The 19,824-nt window shown below is 42.9% G+C and overlaps 1 protein-coding gene and 1 long non-coding RNA gene across 3 annotated transcripts in view; one reads left to right on the forward strand and one right to left on the reverse strand.

Annotated features, from left to right (window-relative positions):
• The window catches only part of HELB (DNA helicase B), a 32,071-nt gene extending 30,508 nt beyond the window's left edge, over positions 1 to 1,563 (reverse strand). The window contains exon 1 of one of the 2 annotated variants that reach the window (XM_058742109.1): positions 1,299 to 1,563. In XM_058742109.1, coding sequence (XP_058598092.1) covers positions 1,299 to 1,482 — 184 coding nt within the window. In that variant the 5' untranslated portion in view covers positions 1,483 to 1,563. Of the gene's footprint in view, positions 1 to 1,227 lie in introns of both variants that reach the window. The other variant, XM_058742110.1, reaches the window with a different exon arrangement.
• A 65-nt stretch (positions 1,564 to 1,628) lies between these two features.
• On the forward strand, positions 1,629 to 18,543 carry LOC131519257 (uncharacterized). The gene is made up of 3 exons (XR_009265559.1): positions 1,629 to 2,021; positions 3,652 to 3,734; positions 18,413 to 18,543. It is a non-coding gene; the product is annotated as an uncharacterized LOC131519257 (long non-coding RNA).
• Positions 18,544 to 19,824: the final 1,281 nt, after the last annotated feature.

The raw sequence follows: 19,824 nt of genomic DNA on the forward strand, positions 1-19,824 counted from the left end.
TCTAGAATAACAATGTTTCACTTGTCCTTGTATTCCAAGAGCTGAGTATGGTATAGGGCAAAAGTCTGCTGTTTCTCTTCTAAAAACAGTCATCTCTACTATACACTGACCCATGCCAATAATGACCTTCATGCCATTTCTAAAAACTGGCATGGCCCCTCCCACCACAGGACCTTTGCATAAGCTGTTCCACCTGTTTCAAATGTTCTCTTCCTTACTGTTTACCCCATTTGCTACAGACCTCAGCTTAATTGTCACTTCCTCAAGAAAGCCTTCCCTGAATCTCAAGAATATAACCTCTCCTAGCACTACTTACTATTCCTTCTATGCACTAAATAATAGTATAGTTACTTCTGTAATTATTTAAAGAATGTCTGTTTAATTTACCAAAGGATAAGCCCCATTAAGACAGAAATTTCATTATCTTATCCCTCCTGGGTACACCTGCAACAAATACCACCTTGCTTGGAACAAGATAGCCAGTCACTAACACTTTTAGGATAAATGACTACACCCTCCACAAACACTTGAAAACTTTCTGTGGAAACTTGTGCTGGCCACTCACAGGTAACTCTTCAAATTCAATTAATTAAAATTAAATAATATTTAAAATTCAGCTCAATAGCACAAGCTGCACTTCAAGGTTCTTAATAGTCACATATGGCTGGTGGCTATTGTACCGGACAGAGCAAATACTGAAAAATGCCATCAGCACAGAAAATTCTACTGGTCTTTGGTTACCACCAAAATATTCTTAAATAAAATATTCTTAAATATCAGTCACAATGTACACATAACAGGTATAATTTATAGCACAGGAAACTACACAAGGTAAACAAACCCCCATCGCAACACTATTAACACAAGGTTAATGAATCAACAACGCCTTGAGATGTTTCTTGCGTACGTGCGTCTATTTTCGAAGTAGCTGAAAAATAAATACACATTTGATTCCAGGCAGGACAGGAAAATAGTCTGAAAGTCTGATTCCGGGTGTGAATACAGGCTGGACATTCAACTGTTTCCTCGACTATAAAATTACCTCAAAGAGTTGTGAATATTAAATGAGATAATACACACAGAACACAAGCTTCACGCATAGTATTTACTCAAGTCACTGTTATTATTATTATTATTATTATTATTATTATTATTATCTTATCCTAAGTAGGATGAAAACAGCGAGGCCGTCCTAAATAAAAGTCTGTTAGCAATGCGGCGCCTTACTTAGGACAACACCAGAACGGGAAACACTTCAGCCTCCAATCCCATCCCCTTGGGGCAGGGGGCTTCCTCACCGCGGAGGAGTCCGGGGAGGGCGCCAGCCTTTACGCCCCCACTGCACAGCTCCTCGGCGTCGACAAACACCAGATCTTCAGTCTCCTCCGCTTCCTCCTGATAGTCATCGTCCTCCTCCACCAAGTCCTTCGGTGGGAGCAGAGGTCCCTGCAGTTCGCGCAAGTGCTGGGTCAACCAGGCCATGGCGATCCCCCCCGAGCCTCTCCCCACATTCCGGAAAACCCCGGCAGGTACACGGCCATGATCAGCCAATCAGCTTCGCGACGTCCGGCCTGAGCGCGCGCAGGGGGCGGGGCAGCGGCGAAGCTCCGCCCCAAGTCTCCCGCGGGAGGCGGGGATAAGACGCAGACGCCGGGGAAGGGGCGAAGGGCGGGGTGAAGAAGAGAGGGCAAGCCGGTAAGCGTACTCGAGTGTCCGCGGGATGCCTGGACCAACCCCGCTGGCTGGACAGCGTCGGGGGGGGGGGGGCACTTGCAGAACTTATAGCACCTCCGGAGAGAGAAAAGTGAGGGAAGCCCAGGTCTAGTGAGCCAAAAAGCCCGGAAAAGCAAGCCATCCCCAGCACCCTAAAACGAAAACCCAGATGCCCTTCAGGACAATCGGTCATCACCCAAAGCACAGAGCAGCGAATCTCCAGTCGAAAGACCCGTTTATTCATGGCTGCTTTGGTCCTCCGCTTTCTTAAGGAGTTAAATTCATATCATCAAAGGCTCTTATTCAAGGTACAGTTCTCTACGCCCCGTTCCAGACGCAGAGTATAGGGATCTAGGGCAGGGACCCAGGATTCTGTCTTTTTCATGCACGTGCCAGGTTATCTATTTCGATGCTCAGCCGGGTTTGGAAACTACTGGATTAGATGACATTCAAAGTCTGTTTCCTCTTTTCCTCTGTGAGTGCACACTGGTCTCCCAAGCTCCTTGCAGCTGGACTACCTACCTGCTAACAGTGGGGCAAAACAGCCTCTACTTATAGCCAAGAGTATGGACAGGGACTGGGGAAAGGAAGTAGAAGAGAAAGCAAAGAGGCTTAAAAAGTTATTCCGGAGCCATGGTTCCCATACGGGATACTGTTTGAAAGTCATGGTACTCTTTGAGGAACACCATAAAACATATGATTACCTTACTATTTTTATACTATTTGTTATGAAATTACTCTATTAATAATAAACCTAAAATACCTAAACATGTGCTGTTTGCTAAATCCCAAAGCATTTTATGATAGATTTTAATATACATTAACAACAGCCAGCACCAAAGTTTTAAGAAAAATCTATGGGAGAAAATACTAAAATTGATTTTTCCCTTTGGATACAAATCTCTCTTCTTGTTGCTTTTAGAAAAACTATGTTGGGGCGCCTGGGTGGCTCAGTCGGTTAAGCATCCGACTTCGGCTCAGGTCATGATCTCGTGGTCCGTGGGTTCGAGCCCCACATCAGGCTCTGTGCTGACTGCTCAGAGCCTGGAGCCTGTTTCAGATTCTGTGTCTCCCTCTCTCTCTCTGACCCTCCCCCGTTCATGCTCTGTCTCTCTCTGTCTCAAAAATAAATAAACATTTAAAAAAATTAAAAAAAAAAAAAAGAAAAACTCTGTTGTAGCTGACAAAACACCAGGTGTTTCCAAGATTTCCAAGGATCATCTGTGTGAGGTTGAATTCCTTGCTTAACACTCAATAAAGGCTACTGTTCCCACCACAGTATTAAACCTGGTCTGCCACAGTCCTGGTCTCTTGGATGGAAATCAGTGGATACCTTCTTGCCTTTGTCTTACCTCACCTCTCAACCTTTGACACTGGTAACTGTTATCTCCTTGTAACACTTTGTTCCCTGGGCTTTCCGTGACCTGTGTTCTCAGGGCTTCCTCCTACTTCTCTAGCCATGTATAGTTTCCTTGGGCTCCTCTACTGCCCTCTTAAGTACTAATATTACCCAGAGGTCCATCCTAAGCACCTTCTCACTCTGTAACCCTCCCCTCGAGCATCTTTCACCTACTCTGGCATCTACACTCAATGACTCCTAACCTCATCTCCAAACCTGTGCAAAAAACCACCTAGTAGATGCCACTGCTGGATGTACCTCAGCTACTTCAGACTCAGCGTATCTAAACTGAAAGTTATCTGCTGCCCAAATCTTGGTCACTTATGTGTGTCCGGATAGTATATTCTTGTTACCGACGTGGTGATTAGAGGACAAGACTCCAGAGGTTAAGCTACTGTTTATATAACTCAATTGCATTCCTCGAGGTAAAGTGACGATTTGGGATGGTGCGAACTTTGCTTCCCTACCTGTTGTTTCTTCGTTTTAAAAATGTTAACTATTCAAGGTTTCTGAATACCATTTTTACCCTTTTTACACAGTAAGCAACAATACTCCAATCTGGCTATGCATGAAAATCACTTGGGATGTTTCTAAAAGTGAGATTCCTGGATCTACCCTGAAGGTACGTGTCCACAAACACAGGCATGGAGTTATTTGCTCTGTAATTGTTGTAGTAGCAAGTAAGTGGAAATAGCAGAAATGTGTCTAAGTAAGAGACTTACTGAATTATGATACATCCATCCAATGGAATATTCTCCAGTGACTTTAAAAAAGAAAGGAAAATCTCTATGAACTGATAATGAGTGGTTTTCAAGATATTCAATTAAATAAGAAAAAGCAAAAGCCATGCATATAGTTTTATTTATGTGTATATGGGTATGCTTGTTTGGGGGAGAAAGAAGGAAGGAGGGGGGATAGGAAGCCAGGAAGACCAGGAGAGGTAAACCCAGAAATTAATGAAAATAGTTACCTACAGGTAGGATAGAAAGAAGGTAGAGGAAACAAGACTGGGAACAAGATCTCTGAGCGTAACTTTTTATAATGGTTTTAACTTCTGAACTGTGTGAATGTTTCACTTATTCAAAAATAAATGAACCAAAAGCAAACCTGAATTGGACACAAACAGAAACAAATGAAAGTGTCTATCAAACATATGCTATAACCTTGCAGGGAAAATAATTACTTCAAGTTACTTTTGAATACTTTGAATAAATACTTTTAAGTTACTCTGACCATAGACCCTTAACAGGATATATGCTGAGGACAAAAGATCTACAAAGTAATCTTAAACTTCACCACACACTATGGGTAATGCTAGTTTTAATAATGTTATGATAATTTTGAAATTATGTATCATAGGATAAAGCAGATAAGTAAATGCCTTTATGTTTTTATCAAATGAAGGTTTTTAATGGATATGAAAAGAAAACAAATGGAATGAGAAAACTCCTACAATATTAAACTTGCATTAGCAATGTCAATATGAGCTGTGGTTTCTTAAAATATATTTTCTAGTTCTGTCTATTGAGAGGACCTGAAAAGAATGTCATCCCAGTAACTCTGATCACATCTACCACCCTAACTCTTGGTTTTGGAATACCATTTTGTCATTCAAAGAAATGGAGGCTTCTTAAGGAGTGGCTGTTTCTACCTCTGAAACAAGGAAAATAGAAGGCAGACCTGGGACTTGTTGTACCAGATGGCAAGGAAGCCCTCAAAAAACAATGGGGTGATGATAAAAGGATTCAGGTGCCCCCTTGAAGGGACTTCCATTAGCCAAATTTCGGGAAGCTTGAGAATCAGAAAATCACTGCACTTGATTGTAACACACTGAGTATGTAAAAAGTGATGTGTCCATTGTGATACTTCCTAAAAACAAAAACAAAACAAAACAAAACAAAACACCTTTTAAGGAAGAAGGAAAGGGGAAAAAAAAGGAAAAGAAGAAAAGAATGTCAGGTAAGAAATTTAAAAAGAAATTCTAAAAATATAAAACACCATTTTGCAATCCGCAACGTAATAACGGATTCAAGCAAGGGTCACGAAAGGATTAAAAAAAAAAAAAAAAAAAAAAAATTGAGTGAAAAGTCAATGGGAAACCGTGGCTCAGTAGTCTCACGGCTATAATAGATTACAAACTGCAAAGGGGAAAATGTATTTTTACAATGAAGATTCTTGTCAGTCACCCCTTTATCAAGTTTTCAAACTTCACGCCATTAATGAGACAAACTGATGTGTGTCTCATGGTAGGATGCAGTACAATGTACAGAAGATCAGCTGTGAAGTATTTTTGCCAAAAACATTTAACCTGGTTTTAATTAAGGCTGCAGACCACATTGTTCAATGAAAATATGTGAACTACATATGTAATTTAAAACTTTCTAGTAGCCACATTAAAAAAAGAAACAGGTACCATTAATTGTAATGATGCATTTTATTTAATCAAATATATCCAAAATATTTTTATTTCAACAGGGTAATCGACATAAAAATCACTCATGAAAAATTTATGCTCTTTTTTTTCATGCTAATTCTTTGAAATCTGGGGTATATTTTACCCTTATAGCACATCTTAACTTGGACTAGCTATATTTCAAGTACCCAATAGCTACATGTGCCTGCTGGCTACTATATTGGATAGCACATTTCCAGATCTAATTTCCAACTTGCCTACAATCCAAGGAACTGAGGTATAAACTAAATAATGCCACGAGGAAACAGAAAGATCTAAAATAGAAGTCAGAATACAGTTTTCATAAAGGGCCAGATAATAAATATTTCAGGTTTTGCAGGCCCTGTGGTCTCCATCACATAATTCTCCTGCCTCCTCCTCCGGCTCTTCCTCCTCCTTCTCCTTCTCCTCCCTTTCCTTCTTTCTCTTCTTTTTTTACAACCCTTTAAAAATGTAAAAGCTGTTTTTAGCTCTAGTGCTGTTCAGAAACAGGCCATAATATATGCAACTTGACCTAGCATGTGTGACATTCTACAAGACAACTGACCTGGATTTTCTGAAAAGCCAGCGTCATGGGGGAAAAGGTAGGAAAGAACAAGAGGGATTTCGGGATTGACCTAAGTCCAGTCACTGAAGCCAAAGAGTATCAGGAATGGGTACAAGGTGAGGCTAGAGAGGTGGGCTACAGCCAAACATGCCGTGCCTTGGGAGGCCTCAGTAAGGTTAGTGAGGAACCACTGAAGGCTCTAAACAGCTTAACCATTTTCTCCTGAAACCGTGGCTATTCATCTCACACAAAATCAAGCTCTCGTGTCAATGTCTGCTTGAAATCTATCCTAGGAAATTTGTTAAATAAATCAATCTGAATCATGAAGCAAAGAATTTTCAGTATCTCATTCATGTTGCTTCTCATGCAGAAGTTTTTTTTCCCTATGTTATCTATAATGTGTCTTCTGGTTATTTTGGAAATGTATTTGTTTTAGAATGCCTGGAGGGGATCAAGGCAGGTAGCCCACTGTGAAGTTGTCATTAGTAAAGCCTAAACATTTTATTGGGAGAGCAGGGAGGGAATAAGGTTTAGTGACCTGTTTAATTAATGTAATGAAGTAAAGCACACGGTTAAGGTGTAGTCACGATAATGACGGTTTCACAGTTACACGAAAGCACTTCAGATTAATTTATCCTGATGAGTGTTTGAATTAGTATTTTGTCTGTTTTGTTTGTTAAAGTAATGTCTGGAAGGAAATGGTAGAATCAAAACAAGAAATGGGTTAGGGGCGCCTCAGGGACTCAGTCGGTTGAGCGTCCAACTTCGGCTCAGGTCATGATCTCATGGGGGTTGGCTTGTGAGTTTAAGCCCTGTGTCAAACTCTGTGCTGGCAGCTCAGAGCCTGGAGCCTGCTTCAGATTCTGTCTCCACCTCTTTACCTCTGCCCCTCCCCTGCTCACGCTCTGTCTCTCTCTCAAACATAAATATTAAAAAAATTTTTTTGAAAAAGAAATGGGTTCAATAATAGGACTGCAAAAAGATTGGTAATTACATACAGAGCAGAAATTATAATCAAAATGTGTTCAATTTCATTTAGTCAACAGATATACCTATGTGTGGCAGGTAGTACTGTTGTCAGCAGATGCCTAGTTCCCCTCTCATCCTAAGCACATAGGACTTTACTTCCCCACCTATTTGAAGTCAGTCATGGCCATCTGACTTGCTTTGGTCGATGAAACGAGAGCAACGTGTCACTTCAAGGTGGAAGTATTTAATTGTGGGTGCTCCGCTCTCTGTCCCTAATTATTCCTTACCTTGATGATTGTGGGAGTGTGAGGTACAACGACGATCCATCATATGATGGACAACTGCCCTGGAGAGTTCTAGAGACCTGCAGGAAACTTTGAGTCAATGAGAATAAATCTTGGTTGGGTTAACCCACTAAGATTACGGAGTTGTTTGTCTTGTCAGCCGAACCTAGCCTATCCTTCCTGACATAAGGCTGATCACATACTAGGTGGTTGTGTTGGTGGGTACAGTGAGAGACCTAAGGAAACAATTATAAACCTTGCCACAAAGTTCCTATAAAATAATTAAGGTATGTACATTGGGAGTTAATGGGATGAGGGGCTGGAAAACCGTACTAAGGGCTGATTCAGCAGAGTTTTGAATGCTAAAACACTGGGATAGCATTGTGCGGTAGGAAAATGGATTAAAGAAGTATAAAGCCTTACCCACAAAGAGTGGATATCTAGTTTCATAAGTCTCCAACCAGAAATCTGGACTCCTAGTAGTTCAGTAGTGATAGACCAAAAAGGGAAAAAAGACGGAAGAAAAAAGTCCTTTGGGAGTGCCTAGTTGACTCATGATGTTATTTAATACGTAAAGTATGTCTTTATAGTGTTTTTAAAAAATGATATGTAAGATGACAAACTGATATGGATTTTTAAGGTGAAAGAGAAAAGTAATGTCACCTCTGAGGAGACAGGTTGGGTAGTAAATACCACGAGATCCCATGAAGCCTTCGTGGCCTCTTCTTTACCACCTGGGTGCCCCCGTAGAAATATTGATCTCAGTAATTGCCATTGATGTTACGCCCCTGTCTCTAAATGTTACAAAGTAATGGCCCCAGTTATCTCAATTACAATTGAATTTAGTCTGCATTATTATGTAAGTTTTTACTCAAGGTATAATAACGTGAAGGGCTAACTCCATGCCCTTCTATTTCTATTTCAGCATATACGTCTTTAAGTTCTAGGAGAGTATGTTGATGAAAGAACTATTGCTTTCTTAAATATGCTTTCTAGAGGCTCCTTTCCTAACATGTATGCCATGATTGAAGTAAGCACAGAAGCGAAAGCACAACAACTCTGCTACCCCAGAGGTACGGTGCTGCAGACAGATCCCTCGTTGGCCATCTTGGTCTTCAGTTGTTAGGCAGTTTATGAAAATTATTGATCTCACAGAATAAGTGGGGAAAAAAGCAGCAGAAGTTTGGAAAGTATTAGTGAGAAGAAGCAAATGGTTACAACCCATTTATTCAGTCAGTACGTATTTCGGGACAGTTACTGGGCACTAGAGAAGGATAGTGAACAAAACAAGTCCCTGCAGATTCTAGGGGAAGGAGATAGACAAAGATCAAGGAAATACAAATAGCAAGTGGTGCTAAGTACTACGGGCTACACTGAGATTAAGGGGAGAGAGGATGACGGGAGTGGAGGCTTCTTATTTCAGATAATGGTGATCGATAGAAATAGAGACAGAGATAGTATTAAACTGACATTGATAAGATAGTGTGCTATGTTGGCTCTGGGATGAATTATTGAACAGAAGAAGTGCACATCGAGGAACAGGTGAAAAATGTAATAGTTATGCAATCCATAATCAGTAATAGAGGAAGAAGACTGACGTCATGGAACAGAAATATATTTGGGCATTCCACAGGGTCAGCCTGGTTGCAGAAGTCAAAGTGCCTTCAGATTACCAGCTGTGTTTTCCTGGGCTCATTGTAAGTGGCTGGAAAATTCCCTCCATCTGTGCGAAGATTCTACCTATGGCACATACCTCTGGTCAAAGACAAAAAAAAAAAAAAAAAAAAAAAGTCGCCCAGCTCATGAAGCATTGAAGAAAAATAAGATACAAAGAACTAGGGTGGAATGATAAGGAGCAAAAAGGGAAGGAATGTGGGGCGCCTGGGTGGCGCAGTCGGTTAAGCGTCCGACTTCAGCCAGGTCACGATCTCGCGGTCCGTGAGTTCGAGCCCCGCGTCAGGCTCTGGGCTGATGGCTCGGAGCCTGGAGCCTGTTTCCGATTCTGTGTCTCCCTCTCTCTCTGCCCCTCCCCCGTTCATGCTCTGTCTCTCTCTGTCCCAAAAATAAATTAAAAACGTTGAAAAAAAAATTAAAAAAAAAAAAAGGGAAGGAATGAGTGAAAGACAAGTAACATGCAGAAAGAGAATTACACTGAGGATAAAGCCATTATATGCAGGGCAGTAGAAAAAAGAATTTGAAAATTCTCAAAAAAAAAAAAAAAAAAAGCCATAAAGCTATAACAACAGTTCATTTTACCCAATGGCTTATTTCATTAAGGAAGATAAAATCTGTGAAATTCCACTTTTCATAGACGAAAACAGAATTTGGAGAGGGCACAGAAAGATTCTTTCACACCCAGAAAAATAGAACATTTATGTATTTTTTATCTTCCTTTATTTATAAACAAGAAAAGTAGCTAATTTTGAGTGCTTATGATGTGTCGGCCATCAAGTGCTTTTAGTGAATTAGCTCCTTTACTCTTCCCAACAGCCCCAGGAAGTAGGTACCAGTAAAATATCCATTTTACTTCTGAGGAAACTCTTGTGAAAAGGTTAAATAACTTGCTTAAGGTTGGAAGCGGCCGAGCCGGGATTTGAACCCAGGGAGTCTGGCGCCAGCGCCTGTGTTCTTTGCTGCTGCGTGTCCAAGCACAGCTCTGTGTTCTCAGCATCTGTGCACAGAGCCAAGAACACTGGGGCTGTGTGGAGACAAATATTGCTGCAAAAGAAAACTCCTTGATTTTCTGCCTTCGCTTATTTGTTTGAGATTTGTAAAACATACACACGTTCCTTTGAGATCCTCAAGTAGGTGTAAAACAGTTATAAAGACAGCCACAACATGATGTCATCTGTGAGTGATCCATAACTCAAATTGCACGGAGGTTACTTTTCACGCAGCTGCTGGATCAACCTGTAAGAACTCCCTGCTCCGCGGTTTCAGATCAATAGTGCATGTGGGAGAAATGAATGTTCCTTACCTCTTTCCTGGCTAGCTCTGTTTTGGAAAGATTATTTTTGGCTGACACCTTCCCCATAACATTTGACCACTACTCCACATTTTGAGAAAAAACGCTTCCTTACAGCTCCCACACTGCTCTTTAAAAAACTCCACCTATTATCTCTTTGCTAAGTTGTATCATTGCCAAATAATAAGGGGAAGTACAAGGTTTGAACTATTTCTTTGCGGGGGGGGGCGGGGGGCGGGATTCACTTAAGAAGATGATGCTCAGATATCCGGACATCTAATTAATCCCTAAATTGCATCTATTCTCCTTTTCCTCTAAAATGTCTCTTCGATTGCCCCTTCATTACTATGTTTCACTCAGGGCCCTTCCTAGGGTGTGTGGAGCCATGGGCAAATATTTTTTGCAGCGCTCCTGTCTGTATGAACGATTTAGGCCACCCTAAATCAACATGGCAGTGCCATTCTGGCAGCCCAATCTCATGCTCACACAATCCTAAAACAAAAACAAAAACCTGCATTGCCCAGTAGGTGCAATTAGCTTGCCGGGTCACCCTCCCGGAACCAAGACCTGGCCACAGAACCCCAGGATGATAGCATAGTCGAGAACCACAGAGCAACTTGGGATGTCTGATCAAGGCCACTCATTGGACAGGCAATGGAAGATCGTCCACAAACAGAGAAACTGGTACTGAGCCCACATGGGGCCCCGGTTCTGGTTGGAAGCGCCCCACCCAGATGGACACCAATCCATTCTCAGCTGGTCCCAGGTACCAGAGAGGGTCTGAGGAGATTTAAGGAAGTCACTTCAAAGAGTGAGACCCCCTGATGTCTGGGGCCCTCATTAGGAGCCCTGAGTTACAAGTCTGAAAGTTATACCAACACCTTATTCTGTACCTTCTCACCTAACTTAGTACAACTCTGTCCTGGCTGGCCTCACAACCTCCATTTTCCTTCTTTTTGTGGTCATTGTTCTCCTGGTGCAAACATATTATTTCACTGTCTTATTTTGTGCCCTGTTGCCTCTTACTGATTTTATCAAATACCAAGCCCTCAGTTGTAGTCCTCATTTACATTATGGTCTAGATCCTAGCCCCTCTCCCAGTGCCTGGGTGGCTCAGTCAGTTAAGTATCTGACCTCAGCTCAGGTCATGATCTCACGGTTCGTGGGTTCAAGCCCCATGTTGGGCTCTGCTGATAGCTCAGAGCCTGGAGCCTGCTTCAGATTCTGTGTCTCTTCTCTCTGACCCTTCCCTGCTCTCACTCTGTCTCTCTCTCAAAAATAAAGTGATATCTAGATAGATAGATAGATTGATCCTAGCCCCTCTCATCTGCTCAAGATCATTCACTCCAGCAACCCTTCCCTGGTTAAGTGTCTGTTTCTTGATCTCAGCTCAGGTCTTGATCTCAAGGTCCAGTTGGTTGTGAGGTCAGGCCCCAGGTTGGCTGTGAAGCCTACTTAAAAAAAAAAAAAATTCATTTCTCTGTCCTCACTTCCCCCACCAGTCACCAACCCATTTCTTAGCTCTCCTGCACCAAAATCACTTAATAGGATTGTCTATATTTATTTATCCTCAATTCCTCTCCTCCAGGGCTAACTTGTGCTCTGCCCAAAGGCATTTGATAGAGGAGGTGCTGGTAAAGGCTGAAATCTAATTCATTCTTTGCTTGCCAAGCAAAATGCCTGAAACAGGACTTTGTCATTTTTGAGGAACAACATTTGAAATTGATCTACCTCGAGGCATCACCGTTTCCAATTGGCCAGCCAGAAACAGGCTTTAAAAAAAATTTTTTTTTTAAATGTATATTTATTTTTGAAAGAGACAGAACACAAGCAGGGGGAAGGGCAGAGAGAGAGGGAGACGCAGAATCCGAAGCAGGCTCCAGGCTCTGAGCTGTCAGCACAGAGCCCGATGTGGGACTCAACCCCACGAAATGTGAGATCATGATCTGAGCCAAAGTCAGACACTTAACTGACTGAGCCACGCAGGTGCCCCCAGAAACAGGCTTTTTTTTTTATTGATTTTGCACAAAGGTCCTGCACGTTCTCCTGGTCTTCGTTAGCCCACTTCAGTCAGACTTCTACTCCCATCATTCTCCTGAAACTCCTCTGCTCCAAGGCCATCATGTGGCCACGAACACAGGACACTCACATCACTATACCCCATGGTTGGGGTACTTGTTTCCTATTGCTGCTATGACAAAGTACCACAAACTTAGTTACTTAAAACAACACAAGTTTATTATCACACGGTTCCAGAGGTCAGAAGTTCAAAATGGGTCCGCAGGATGCCTTCCTTCTGAGGCCCTAGGGGACAGTGCGCCCCTTGCCACATCACTCCAAACTCTGCTTCCATTGCCCCATTGCCTCTGCCTCTGACTCCAAACCTCTTGCCTCCCCCTTCTAAGGACACTTGTGATCACATTGTTCCCACCCTAACAATCCAGAACAATCTCCCCATTTCCAGTTTATTAACATGATCCCATCTACAAAGTCCCTTTTGCCATGGAAGGTAATGTATTCACAGGTTCTGGGGAGTAGGATGTGACTGTCTTTGGGGTCCCTTGCTCAGTCTATCAGCTCTCAGCTGTCCTCTTACATGACTTATCAGAGCCACATTGGACGCACCTCATCTCTCCTTCTGCCTTCATACATTTTGGGCCCCTGGTTTCAGGGACACCACTATCTCTTGATTGTCTCCCTTTCTCGTGTCTGCTGCTTCCGAGTAGTTGCCTTTTCTGGTCTTCCCTGTTCTCCCTGACCACTTGGTCTTTGCTCTTCTCTCTACACTCTATTTGGTCTCATGTCTTTAAATAGCATCTATATGCCATGATTCTTTTTTTTTTTTTTTTTTTTAATTTTAGAGAGAGAGATTGAGAGCACAAGCTGGTGAAAGGGACAGAGAGAGAGAGAAAGAGAATCCCAAGCATGCTCCACATGCAGCAGAGACTGATGTGGGGCTCAATCCCATGACCCTGGGGTCACGACCTGAGCTAAAATCAAGAGTCAGACACAACCGACTGAGCCACCCAGCAGCCTCGTTATGCTGTGATTCTTAAGTTTGTATTGCTGTGTGTTCCTCTCTTTTGAACTATAAGCTTGTATTTCCAACTGCCTGCCAAAAAACCCCATTTAGATCAGTAATACACATGTAAAACTTAATATGGCCAAATATGAATCCCTGATCTTTTCCCCTCAGATCTGTTCCACCTACAGTCTTCCCCATCCCACAGTGATGGCAACTTTATCCTCGTGGTTGCTCTAGCCAAACTCTCTGGATTCATCCCTGACTCCTTTCTGTCTCCTCCATCCCATAACCAACCCATCAGCAAGTTCCACTGACTCTACCTTCAGAACAAGCCCAGAATCTGACAGATCTCACCATCCCCACTGCTTATACACTAGTCCCCCCTCTGCCTTCCTTTCTGTGCTAGCTTATCGCAGCAACCTCCTACCTGGTCTCCTGCGCCCAGTGCTCTCCCAGATAGAGCATTTCTCAATGTAACAGCCGTAGTGATCCTTTTAAAACAGGTCTTAGTATATTACTCCCTTGCTCAAAACCCAGCGATGGCTCCTTATCACACTCATGGTAAAAGCAAAAACCTAAATGGTTCTACAGGCTCTGCCCTACCATCAGTCTCACTGACAGTATCTCCTCCTGTTCTGCCCTTGGATCATTCTGCTTTGGCTGCACTGGCCTCTTTCTTGTTCCTTGAACGCATCAGTCTCAGGGCACTTCCCCGGTGTGTTCCCCCTGTCCGGAAATGTCTTGCCCAGGGATCTGTGTGTCTAGCTCATTCACCATCTTTGAGTCTTTGTTCATATATCATCTTCTCAGTGGGACCTTCCCTGTTCACTCTGCCAAAGGCACCTGGTTGGGAATGTGAATTGTTAGAACCCTTTGAAAGTGATTGTGAAGTGTCTTTTAAAACATATTAACACATCCTTTAATATAGTGATTCCATTTTGGGGGATCTCTCTCACAGAAATAGAAGGCGTGGAAGAGCCCTGTATAAGTTTATGGGGATATTTATTGTACATCTTTCTTAAACCAAAAAGAAGCCAGGAACAATCTGATTGTTAGTCAATAGGAAAGTGGTTGGATTAATTATAGTAATCATATTAAAGAGCATTATGCAGCTATTAAAAAGAATGAAGTTTCTTGGGGCACTAGGGTCGTTCAGTCTGTTAAGCAACCGACCCTTGATTTCAGTTCAGTTCATGATCTCAAGGACATGAGATTGAGCCCCCGAGGTGGGCTCTACACAGAGCATGGAGCCCGCTTGGGATTCTCTCCTTCCCTCCTCTCTGTCTTATAAGAAATCAACATTAGGGGCGCCTGGGTGGCTCAGTCGGTTAAGCGGCTGACTTCAGCTTAGGTCACAATCTCGCGGTCCGTGAGTTCGAGCCCCGCGTCGGGCTCTGTGCTGACCTCTCAGAGCCTGGAGCCTGTTTCAGATTCTGTGTCTCCCTTTCTCTCTGACCCTCCCCCGTTCATGCTCTGTCTCTCTCTGTCTCAAAAATAAATAAACGTTAAAAAAAAGAAAAGAGGGGTGCCTGGGTGGCTCAGTCGGTTGGGCAGCTGGCTTCAGCTCGGGTCATGATCTTGCGGTCCGTGGGTTCGAGCCCCGCGTTGGGCTCTGTGCTGACAGCTCAGAGCCTGGGGCCTGTTTCAGATTCTGTGTCTCCCTCTCTCTGACCCTCCCCCGTTCATGCTCCGTCTCTCTCTGTCTCAAAAATAAATAAACGTTAGGGGCGCCTGGGTGGCTCAGTCGGTTGGGCGTCCAACTTCGGCTCAGGTCACGATCTCGCGGTCCGTGAGTTCGAGCCCCGCGTCGGGCTCTGGGCTGATGACTCAGAGCCTGGAGCCTGCTTCCAATTCTGTGTCTCCCTCTCTCTCTGCCCCTCCCCCGTTCATGCTTTGTCTCTCTCTGTCTCAAAAATAAATTAAAAAAAAAAAAAAAGTTAAAAAAATAAAATAAAATAAACGTTAAAAAAAATTAAAAAAAAGAAAAGAAATCTACATTAAAAAAAAAAGAATATCTAACTTAGTAACTAACTTAATTACTAAGCCAAAGGATGGCAATACTGGATAATTAAGCGAAAACAGCACATTGCAGACTAATGTGTAAAGTATGGTTACATTTTTGAAAAACAAAAACAAAACAGAAATTCACATAACTGTCTTAAGATCACACAGAAAATGTAGCTGGATAAACACTACACTGTTAGTATCAATTTCCTGTAGGGTATGGGAACAGAGAAGGAAAATAATTGACTTTTTCTTGAAATACTTTTGTGTCACTTTATTCACTAAAAGGTGCGCATAACAATTCAGGAGTTGCAATTATTTTTTAAGGTTAAACGGCACACCACTCAACAACAACCTCATAATCCATTTCCGTTCACTTAAGTGTTTGCTGATCACCTACTGTGTTTCAGGCACTGTGCTAGATGCAGGACGATGGGATGGGTCAGGCACAGCAGTGCTGGTGGCAGTGGGGGGACAGGTATGCTTGTTTTCCATCCAATATCTGAGGGTTTTTTAAATTAAATTATTTGCCCCACTTAAAAATCAGAATATTTTGCATTAAAACTTTAGGCTTCCAAATTTAGTATATCTGGCAATACTGGGCCTGCATTCTCTCTTAGAAAAAATTGACATAAACTACATACTTTGTCTCCTCTTTACATGAGGCCCATTGTCTCTAGTTGGTCATAGTTCTTACTGCCCCCTATTAAAGGCACATGTCCCTTCTCACTTGCTTTCCTCCTGTATGCATTTGAATCTGTAACTCCTGACCTAACGAAGGCAGGGTTGTGTGGATGCAGAGGAAGTAATGGGTAAAGAGGTGTGAAGGGCATAGACTTGAGAGGGCTTGGTGACCAATTTGTGGGGGGGACGGGGTGGGGACAAGGAGACTTGCGTGGATAATTACGTCACTATCTAAAACACGGAATACAAGAAGAGAGCCCAACTTGGGGGAGGCTAAGAAAAAAGATAAGCATTCTGTTTTGGACAGTTGGAGATGTCTGTGGAATATCTAGATAACAGTTGAACATATGGATCCTAGGGAAATCATCAGAATAAGAGAGAAAAATTGGGGAGTTGAAGGGGTAGTTTTTACACTGACTAAAACAATGATAGTTGATGAAATTGTGCAGAGGGTGGTGGGAGAAGGAACTCTAAAGAACATTCCTTGTAGACTAGAGTAGAGGAAGGCACTAGCAAAGGAGTCAGAAATGAGCATCCAGGAGACAGAGGAAAATCTAAAATCATCATAGAAGCCAGGGACTTAAGGAAGTTTCCCAGGAGGGGCTCCTGGGTGGCTCAGTCAGTTAAGCATCTGACTCTTGATTTTGGCCCAGGTCATGATCTCCAGCCCCAAGTCGGGCTCTGCTCTGGGTGCGGAGCCTGCTTAAGATTCTCTCTCTCCCTCTCCCTCTGCCCTTCCCCCACTCCCTCTCTACCCCTCCTTCTCCCCTCTGCCCCTCTCCCTTCCTTATTCCCCTCTGCTCCTACCTCTCCTAGCATGGGTGAGTCCACACTCTCTCTCAAAAAAAAAAAAAAAACTTTCCCAGGAGAAAATGGTTACTACCCAAATGTCACTGGACGTCATATCTAGTCTTTCAGAACCTAATCTTAAACACAGATGGGAGTCTTGAGCTCTGTCCCAACCCTGTCTCAAGCTTGGAGAGGGAACTTACACAAGTCTTTAAAAATTTGGGGGCCTCAGATACCACATCTGTAAGTAAGGAAATTGGACCAGATGATTGATCCCTAAGGTCTTTGAAGTACTAACATTCTAGGATCGTTAGAAGCTGCCTTCTCCAGCCAGCTATCACTAGTACCTGTTGTTCTTGAATCCATGCAGCTGTACGAGTGTGTGTGTGTGTGTGTGTGTGTGTGTGTGTGTGTGTGTGTGTTTCAATTGCTTCTATATACAGAAGGATGACTGAGGCTAGATTTGGTCAGTTCTACCTAATGAAAAGAGGAAGCAAGTAACTGCTCCTTGAGAAACAACTTAAAGAAGCCTCTACTGTAGCTTTCCCAATTCCCATAGATCAGTTATAACATACACATGAATTTTCTTACCCTGAAGTTACTTCCAAAAGTAAATTCGTAGGAATATGAGAACTGTGATTTACAAGGAACCAGTTGTTCTCTCCACCCCAGATCAATCACTTCTTACGGGGGGGAGTTTCCCTTCTGGTTTCTAATGTTTTTGTTAACTATGTTATGAGTTTCTTAATGGTGACAGCTTTCTCCTACATAGTAGGCCCTCAATAAGTGTGTGTTGAAACAAATGTGTTTCTCAGCTTATTCAGTGTTTATGTTTATCAATTAGATTAAGAATGGGTATCTCCACTTAGAGAAAGGTACGTTTAAGAAGCGTAATTTCAGGGGGTGCGTGGGTGGCTCAGTTGGCTGAGCGTCTGACTCTTGGTTTCCACTCAGGTCATGATCTCATGGTTTTGTGGTTCAGGTGGAGTCTGACTCTGACCATGCCCAGAGTCTACTTGGGATTCTCTGTCTCCTCTCTCTCTGCCCCTCCTCCACTTGCTTTCTATCTCTCTCTTTCAAAATAAATAAATAAACATTAAAAAAAAAAAGCAGCATAATTTTAGGAGGTCCTTAAAAAGAAAATGAACCTTGGGGAAAGGAAGCATCATAAGAAAAACCTGTGGAAAATGGCAGATTCTGGAATAAAGAGAATTGGTTGTGATTCAAGTTGAAAGATGCCAAGATCAAGGAGGAGGGTGGATACAAGTTATAGCTGTCACAGTGCGTGGAGTTAAACTATTATTGCTCAGTCTATGCCCACATACAGAGATGTTGCATATCCTCTTTCAACGGTAACTATCTGTTGCACTGCATGCAAGGGCAGTCTCGTTTCCTGCAGGAAGGGGTAGAGGAGGGATCTGCCATCCTGAGTACTCCAGGTGCTATTACAGTTTTCTCCTGCAGGGCGGATTTTGACATCGGCTGAGCTAACACCGTTAGTCAATCCCCTCTGTGATGAACGTGCACATTTGATTTTTGTAACCTCACCATACACCTTCCCCATTAAATTCCTTCCAACAGGATCCTGATAAGGACCAAAGCCACTTCTTGAGCGTGAGGCTCATGTGCAATGGCACTTGTTAGAGTTGCCAGGTGAAACACAGGGCACCCAGATAATTTGAATTTCTGATAGACAACGAAAAATCTCTAATGTAAGTATTCCCAGAGTTTACTGGGGTTTTCGTTTTTGTTTTTGTTTTTGTCTAACCTGACAGCCCTGCATTCTGTATTCCATGAAGTTTCTGTTACTGATGTTTCTGATTGACTTGGTTACAAGACTTCAGCCATCCCCTCCAGGGTGCTTTTGTACCTCTGCTGCCCTCTAATGGTCACGGTTGGTCACTGGCACCAGAAAGGCTGGATCACTCCAGTCTAGAAGAATTTTGAGGGAATGGGGATGAAAGCATGTCCATTCAGCAAACATTCCTGGAGCGCGATCTTGCTTTGCTCCAGGCATTGTGCTGAGCTAGCTAGCAATTCCACACCCTCAAGAAGTCCCAGGCCAAAAGACTAGAGAGATTTGTTTGTTTCTAATGTTTCTCTATTTCCGAGAGAGAGGCAGAGCACGAGCAGGGGAGAGGCAGAGAGAGAGGGGGAGACACAGAATCAGAAGCAGGCTCCAGGCTCTGAGATGCCAGCACAGAGCCTCGCGCAGGGCTCAAACCCATGAACTGTGAGATCATGACCCAAGCCAAAGTCAGACACCCAACTGACTGAGCCACCCAGGCGCCCCCAAGATGAGAGATTTGTACAGAAAGCATACTGGAATCAAGGTCAGATGTCTCAGAAAAAGATGTTCTGTTCTAAAATCTGTCACTGACAGTGCTGTGCACTTAGATTTGGGAGCTTCTGTTTTCTCTTCAAAATAGAGTACAGACAGCAGGAGGGAAATAATTACTATTTGAAAAGTGCAGCAGAGTTCATCTAGAGAAAACAGCTTTGGGCAAATGCTTGGCCATGCAAAGCCAGGACACGGAGTCTAGCAAGGATGAGAAAAATTAAACATAAGTAAATAAAACTGATAAAACTGCTATAGATAAAGTGGAAAAGGGCATTATCCTTAGATGACTTATGTGGATGATCACTGATTTGGGAAATGGGCTGGAGACAAAGGATTGGGGTCTTAAAGAACAGGCAAGAGAAGAACCAGGCGAAGACACCTATTGTAAATGAGAGCATGCACGTCTAGTAGGACAGCAGCTGGCCAGCCCACGGGGCAGTCTGAAATCTGAGTCTAAAGTTCCTTAATTTGCTCAGTAATCTTCCTCGATTCCTTGCAGTCTTTTATAAAGCAAGTTACAGGCAACAGCGTTGGGTCCCTAGGTCCTAGAAATGAAAGCCTGGGGCTCTGGGGCCAAGTTAGAGCGAAGGAATTGAGACAGAGCCAGAGCATGAAGGGGAGGCAAGGAAGTAGCAGTAAGAGGGGATTAAGG

The sequence above is a fragment of the Neofelis nebulosa genome, chromosome 8, assembly GCF_028018385.1.
Source record: "Neofelis nebulosa isolate mNeoNeb1 chromosome 8, mNeoNeb1.pri, whole genome shotgun sequence".
NCBI classification, from domain to species: Eukaryota; Metazoa; Chordata; class Mammalia; order Carnivora; family Felidae; genus Neofelis; species Neofelis nebulosa.